Source organism: Plasmodium inui (assembly GCF_000524495.1).
Source record: "Plasmodium inui San Antonio 1 unplaced genomic scaffold supercont1.19, whole genome shotgun sequence".
In the NCBI taxonomy this organism is placed as follows: domain Eukaryota; phylum Apicomplexa; class Aconoidasida; order Haemosporida; family Plasmodiidae; genus Plasmodium; species Plasmodium inui.
In genome coordinates this window covers 454250-461647 of record NW_008481853.1, presented here as the reverse complement: position 1 = coordinate 461647, position 7398 = coordinate 454250, and the positions used below count along the sequence as shown (strand labels likewise).

Below are 7398 nucleotides of genomic sequence, written 5' to 3'. Positions count from 1 at the left end.
AATGAATAACAAGTATGCGCCTACATGTGAGCACTACAGGAAAAGGAAAAAAAAATATACTATTACGAACTGCAAATTTAGTGCCAGAAGCTGCGTACCCCAAACGAGTACCCAAATTGAGTCTCACTAAGTGCCACGAACTGCGTGCGACAATTTTTTTCCCATGACACTTATGAAAAATTTTCTGCTGAGCGGATTTTACCTGTTCAACCCTTTTAAACGAGTAGCACGAGCCCTTTTTGCAAACGGGATTGTAAAGCCATACGGTTTAGCTAGCACATCCCTTTTGCCGTAAGCAACGACTCCCCTCACAGTAATAGCAAAGTTCCTGCACAGAAACAGGCGCATACATATTTGTGCATTTCTCTTGCATACAAGTGAACAGACAAAAGATAGCCAATTCCAGTGACGAGGCATTCACCCAGAAGAAAATCCACAACACTTCTGCTTTGTAGAGAAAGAACCAAAATGACCATCTGCGTGTCATTCAAAGTTACGGGGGGCAAAGAATTTACCGTTTCGGTGGAACCAGAAATGACCGTATTGGAATTAAAGCAAAAATGTGCTGAGCATGTGGATATCCCCGTTGAGTGCCAGAGGATTATTTTTAAAGGTACAAAACAGAGAAAGGAATAGGAACGATAAAAAAAGAGGAAAATGGTGTAGAAAACCACCTTTAGAGGACAGTTCCATCCGTTTTAATGAATGTATATTGTCCTCCCCCATGTCTGTTCCTTGGCTGCTTCGTCACATAGCTCATCTTCCCGGTGCGTGCCCCTGTGGCCCGGAAGATTAGTACCTCCAGAGGGAATACCCACTAATGCGTTATTGTTCCCCCTATTTCCCCATTTCAGGAAAAATATTGAAGGATAAAGAACCCTTAACAACGTATGGCGTAAGCGACGGGATCACCATGCATTTGGTTCGCAGCGCGGCCCCTGTGAAGGAGCGTAAGTGGAAAAAAGAAGAAAAAAAAAGACCCCAATAAATGTGCTGTCTTGTGTAACCCACGTGATTACCCCTAAGCGCCCAATTGTAATTATGCACTGATGAATCAATTTGCTATTCTCAATCCCCACAGCTGAAGCTGAGAAGGAGACGAACAAGAACGAAGGAGCGGGAAGCAACCCGAGCGCTACCCCAGCCCCCAACGCTGGCGGAAATCCAAGCGAGAACATGAATGACTTTAGCGACAATCCACTGGTTCAGATGTTTCTTCAGAGTGGAGCGGGAGGTACCTCTTCGTGCACGGGGTGTCACGTTGACCCTGGGTAGAAGCGCCTTTATGGCCGGTTACGTATCCATCTGTTTGTATAGTTCTACGCTCTGTTTTTTGTACCCGTTTCTTATTGCTCCTCTCCCTCCCCACCTCTACACACACACAGGAGACATGAACCTGAACGCAGGACTAGGAGGGGGAGACAACTTCAACCTGGGCGCGTTCGCCAATTTTCTAAACCCTGGAGGAAATGGGGAAATAAATCGAGACAGCATCAGCTCTTTGTTAAACAACCCACTCGCGAGATCCCTAATGAATGAAATTAGTAACAACCCGGAGATGCTAGCCAACATAGTGTCAAATAACCCACTGCTGAGGAACACATTTTCACAGAGCCCTATAATGCAGCCCGTTTTGGAAAATCCAAACCTATTAAGGGAATTAATGAGGCCGGAATTTTTACAGGCAGGCTTACAGTTTGAGAATGCTTTGAATATGAACAGTGGAGGGAACAACACTGGTGCGAATAATGCAGGAAATAATCATCAGGGATTAAGAATGGAAGATATGTTGAATAACTTGAACAATTTTGCAAATGCCAATGCAGGTGCTGGTACAGGAACCCCAGGTGACAACAGTAACAGCAATAACAATCTGAACAACATGAGTTCTCTTTTCCAGTCTCCCGAACTGCTGCAGACGTTCCAACAAGTTATGCGGGCCAATCGTAACTTGGGCAATTTTAATTTTCCTGGTGTCGGACAAAATATGGATTTCAACACACCCAATGTTGCTGATAACAGGCCACCTCAGGAGCGATACGCCGCCCAGTTGTTGAGTCTCCAAGAGATGGGCTTCATTGACAATGATGCGAATATCCAGGCTTTACAAGAGACTGGGGGGGACGTAAATTCCGCCGTCACGCGTCTGCTGGAGAAGGGCTTCAATTAGATTGCTTTCCCCCCAGCTTGCGGCTGTTCCAAAATGAGGCTTCCTGTACATCAACCCGTACGTATGTATTATGTATGTATGTGTGTATGTATCTCCTTATGTATGTAGGTCCGTATGTATGTGCGTAAATGAGTTTCGCCTGCTCAAGCCCCTTCGCGTCCCCCGCACAATAAGAAGTAGAAGACTTAGAAGAAGTAGAATGCGTCATAGACGTGGAAGAAGTACACGTAGGTCCAGACGCAGCACTCGCCCTATGCTTAACGAGCCCGTGGCACCCTAACTAGGTTTCTGCCTTTCCACATGCATGCGACACACAGTTCGGATGCGGAACGATTGTCGCCCACGCCGCCCCGTGCATGTCTGTGTACATGTGTGTGTACACGTAGATATATGTGCCCATGTACACATCTGCATGCGCGCTAGTTGGCCCTCCCCTTTTTTGTATGTTTAGCCTTTTCAAACATTTTGCACTTATTTACAATTTAAAAATGGACATAACAAATGCATACGTTTGCCATTTGTAGAGGAGTTCGCGTTCTCCGGCCAGCAGAGGGAAACGGGGGTAGCAGCGGGTGAAAAAGGAAAGTGCATAAAAAGGGGGGGAAAAAAGATGCATAGAAGGGTGAATAAAGGGGTGCAGAAAATGGCGAATGATAAGGGCAATAAAAACAGTGCGTGAATGGGGATACGCCGCGCGAGAAGCACGGAGGGAACCCCACCCCAGGAGCATCAACAGGATCAACAGCATCGACAGGGCCGATAAGTTGAACGACGAGGCACCCCCGCATCACTTGGTCTTCATGTGAACCTTCTTCGCCTGCTGCTTCAGGTAGTTCTGTATAATGAGCGTCGAGAAAATGACGGCAATGCAGACCCACTGCAAAGGCTTCAATACGTGGCCAAAGAGGTACACCGAAACGACTGTACTTAACGCCTTCCTTAGAGTGGTGAACAGACTGGTATACAAACTGCCATACACCTTGAGCGAGTAGAAAACGAAAAACTGTCCCAGGGTCCCACTAATTGAGAAAGCTAAAATGTAGTAGTATGAAGTGGTATACTTGGACAGAAAGTTATAGGGCTTGGAACCTTCAATAATTAGTGAAGCCAAGAGATTAAAGAAAAAGGCAAAGATATTTACGTAAAACATTAAGTTAATCGAGTTCACGTTGTATTTGCTCAAGAGCTTGTCTTGTCTTGGTCCAGTCAACCCATCGCAGATTAGGGATAAGCATAAAAGGAGCAGTCCAAAAGTTGTCTGGTGAACTTCCTTGGATGATTTTGTTCTTAACAAGTTGAATACTACTAGCGATGAGGTGATTAAAAATACAGAAATGTAGTCATAGTAGGGATATTTTTTCCCAAAAAAGCAGTACCCACCAACAACTATAGGTATCATTTTGCCTGACTTTACGAGGACCTGTGTTGGAAAATTAACATGACTTAGGGAATAATTTGTTGCTATCATTGCTATTGAATACGTCACAGATATTAGCATTATTTGTTTGATAAAATACTTGTCCACGTTTTTCTTTAAGTCCTGTAAAAAATTCTCATTGTTCATTTTACTTTTAATAAACACCGCCGTTAAACTGCACACACTGTTGGAGAAACACAAAATGCATATTAAAAATATATTGTAGTAAAATTTGTCCTTCCCCTTTCCCAGGTTTGGTAATTTTTCTTGATAGTATCCAAAAATTAAAAAGAAAAAATAGATCCCACTGACACAAATCAGTCCATTTAACATGTTGTAAAGATACGACCCTTCGCTGCTGTCCCTCTTCCAAAACATCATGCTGTTCTTTTTCAATTTCGCCATCTTCTTTCCTCTTCACATGAATATTTTCACCACATAGTTCGTGATGTCCGACGAAGTAGTTGCGTGTAATAGGCCACTGTGCTACTCTTCTTCTAATTGGCTGCGAAAGGGGGGACACTGAACCTGCCTCACTTCTCTTCGCACCGGCATCCCAATGGTTTATGCTCTTGGTTAGCTCTGTTAATAGTTAGAAACGCTAAACGTAACACAAGGGTCGCGGAAATTCTAACGCAGCTGTTAAAAAGATATGGTAGTGCCTTCTTCAACTGAGAACGAAAAAAGTGGGCCAACAAAGAGGTTCTCTTTTCTGCTTCCTAGCTGGTCCTTAAGAATACGCTCCCCCCCAAGTTGCCAAATATTTGAGTGGGTAGTATCCCTCCTGCGAGCATGTGTGCCGGGGTCGTTCGTGAACAAAATGGCATGCAAAGTGATACACAGAAGGGGAACCACAAAAACAGCGCAAATTTTAAATAAAATATTCCATCGCATGAGGGGGGTGCAGCAATGTTTTTTTTACTTATTATTCCACCTATGTTTGAACATTTTCTTTATGTGCCAAGGCGAGGTGGCTCCGCAAGGTAGGTAATTACACTGAGGCGAGCTGAGCGAAGGGGCTCAAGTGCGCTGTGTGAAACAAGATACAGCTGCACAGGGCGGTGAAGCCCAACTCCAAAAATAACTCACTTTCATTGCCGCGCTGCCTTAAAGGGATTTGTGTTTTGGAAACTAATTTTTGTGATCGGTGATTTTTTTTTCTTTTTCCCCCTGTGCCACAAAGCGCCATTCTGAGGGTAAAATATTTTATTGATAATTACAGCAAATTGGGAACTCAATTGTTTTACTCCCCTCAACACACAAATACACACGCAAGGCCTTTTCCTTTTGCTGACGACGATGGACTTCTTTTTCCTCTGAGCAATATCACCAAGTGAATTTGCTCGACTCAGCAACATAGCTTGAACTATGCCGCGTCGACCAAAAAGAGATATAATTGTGAAGCAACAAAATTAAAAAAAAAATAAAAATAACTTTTGATACACAGAAAAAAAAAAAAGACATTCCTTTCGTCATGAGGCGGAACTATTTTGTGTTTCCTTATCCAGTCAGCTTTTCATTTGGCTAAAAATTGTCCCCAATAAACCACATTTATATGCTGACACGAATGCCATTGTATGCTTTTTCTTTTTTTTTCACAATTTGACTTCTCCCTTTTAAGGCGAAAAATTTACCGGCGCAGCGGCGGACAAAATGGGCAAATTTGTTGTATCACTGGAATTGTCGTGTAAGCATTTTCCGTATGTTGGCTGTTCTGTGCAGAACCAAGTGAAGAATGACGAAAAAAAAAAAAAAAGGGCACACAGGAAAAGGTCTATATATGCATGTTATCGCATTGGTATCCGTTCTGCCTTGCCCATTTAGACGGGGACGGGACGAATTCTGAGCAGAGCCCCAAAAAAAAGGGAAGTTCAAAATGTGCGAAGAGTAGATGTGTGTGTGTATCCGTGTTTTTATTCAAGTGGACATATACACTCCTGCGCGTGGACGAAACGAACGCAAGGCGCGTAGCACATATATGCGCAGCCGACTAGGCCACTGTGCTAACTTCGAACAAGGGCTATCCAGACATAATTAAGCTTGTGCAGTTGCTACTAACACTGCCACGCAGCATCATCGATATCTTAAGCTGACACGCTCGCCCATTCTTTTTCTTTTTCTCCTCAAGGATAATCTCGTTTTTTTGTTTTTAAAATGTAAGATTTCCTGTGCGGTTAAAAAAAGAAAAGGTGTGAGGATTTTTTTTATTAAGCTGAACTGAGTGATTACATTGTGCCGTGGTGGTCCATGTCATGATAATGGTCGGAAGGCAAATATACGGCATAGTAAACCATCCATGCGGAACATTCGCACGCGTAAGGGTCAACCTGTTGAGGCCTTTCAAAGGCTGATTTCTCTTGGCTTTTTTTTTCCAAATTGGACATAAAAATGGATTCATTCAAAAGGACTGAATTTTTTAAAACGCCGTCATAGACGTTATTTCCCCTTGTTAACGCTACCTCATTATGGTATAAAAAATTTGTAACCCCATATTTTGGCAGTAAATTTTTTTTTTCACGAGTGAAGAAATAATTTAACGAACTGATGGTGTATTTCGAAATGAAGAAAAGGTTTCTATGGGCAAAGGAAAATTTAGCCAGGTTCATTTTTTTCAGCTTTTGGGGCGAAGTATACTATCAAGAGAAACGCGCGTCTGATCTGTTGCAGTCGGGGAATGACGCGCGAGTGGGAGGGTGGGGAGCGGAAGCAAAAGCATGTTTCTCATCCGTTTTACGTGCAACGTAAATATGGCGCGGGAAGGGGGGAAGAGAAGCTCATGGGGTAAAAAGAAATAAAAAAAAATATATATACGTACATATATATACATATGTATAAAAATGGGCAAACCCAGCCACAATCGCAGCTGCTGTCGCACTTGAGCAAATGACTGGGGATCCTTTGGGGCGACTAAATTCTCTGCCGTGCTTTGCAGAAGAAAGAAAAGCAAAAGAGTCACGGTGTGTGATGGGTCGAAACAACGGGAAATGCAAAGGCGTGCATCCTTAAAAGGAGAAGCTTACAAAAAGGGCAAGGCTTTCAACAAAGCACAAAAACATGGAGAGAAAGGGCCGAGCAAACCTGCGCAACTGGCGCGAACAGAGGGTGAACATTTATATACGTACGTAGCTAGGCACGTACGTACGTAAGAAAAGCATACCGGCGCGTTCATGTCCATATGGCCGTAAAACGCTACAAAAGCAGAAGCATGATTGGTTGCTTCCCGTGGAGCCAGAAAAAAATAAACATAGAAATGTGCCAAATGGACAGAAAATATTTAAGAAAATAAACATGCGCAAGAATTCCCCTCTCGTTGGACAAGATTTTCTGCCTAATATACGACTTCTCACTTTTGAAGAATTCACTTGCCACCTGTATTACGCGCCTACGGTTTGGGGCAGCATTGCACATAAAATGAGCGTAAAGTGAGCACAAAATGAGTACAAAATCAATGTAGAATGAGGGTAAATTTGCGAAAATTTCGTATAAATATAACGCAGATGTGACACAAGTATAAGACAATTATTTATATGCATAATCCTAGAGCAAATAAACGCAAAAAATGCAAAGGGCTAAACATATACGCTAAACATTGTACGTATAATATACATGACGCATATGTACCTCTTCCACCTTAGGCGCCAACATAAAAAGGGCGAATAGAAGGGGCGCATAAAAAATGGCGCATAAAAAAAATGGCGGAAAAAAATGGCGCATAAAAAATGGCGGAAAAAAATGGCGGAAAAAAATGGCGCATAAAAAATGGCGGAAAAAAATGGCGCATAAAAAATGGCGGAAAAAAGTGGCGGAAAAA

General features: G+C 42.8%; 3 protein-coding genes across 3 annotated transcripts; 1 reads left to right on the top strand and 2 right to left on the bottom strand.

Moving 5' to 3' along the window:
* Positions 1 to 468: 468 nt before the first annotated feature.
* Positions 469 to 2170, top strand: C922_04097 (hypothetical protein; the record flags this gene model as incomplete). Its single annotated transcript, XM_008819682.1, has 4 exons — positions 469 to 613; positions 855 to 950; positions 1082 to 1234; positions 1386 to 2170. The coding sequence occupies 4 exons, from the start codon at positions 469 to 471 to the stop codon at positions 2168 to 2170; spliced, it is 1179 nt and encodes a 392-aa protein (XP_008817904.1).
* Positions 2171 to 2957: 787 nt separating this feature from the next.
* Positions 2958 to 3992, bottom strand: C922_04096 (hypothetical protein; the record flags this gene model as incomplete). The annotated part of the gene is made up of 1 exon (XM_008819681.1): positions 2958 to 3992. The coding sequence occupies one exon, from the start codon at positions 3990 to 3992 to the stop codon at positions 2958 to 2960; it is 1035 nt and encodes a 344-aa protein (XP_008817903.1).
* Positions 3993 to 5812: 1820 nt separating this feature from the next.
* C922_04095 (hypothetical protein) lies at positions 5813 to 6193 on the bottom strand (the record flags this gene model as incomplete). Its single annotated transcript, XM_008819680.1, has 1 exon — positions 5813 to 6193. The coding sequence occupies one exon, from the start codon at positions 6191 to 6193 to the stop codon at positions 5813 to 5815; it is 381 nt and encodes a 126-aa protein (XP_008817902.1).
* Between the last annotated feature and the right edge of the window lie 1205 nt (positions 6194 to 7398).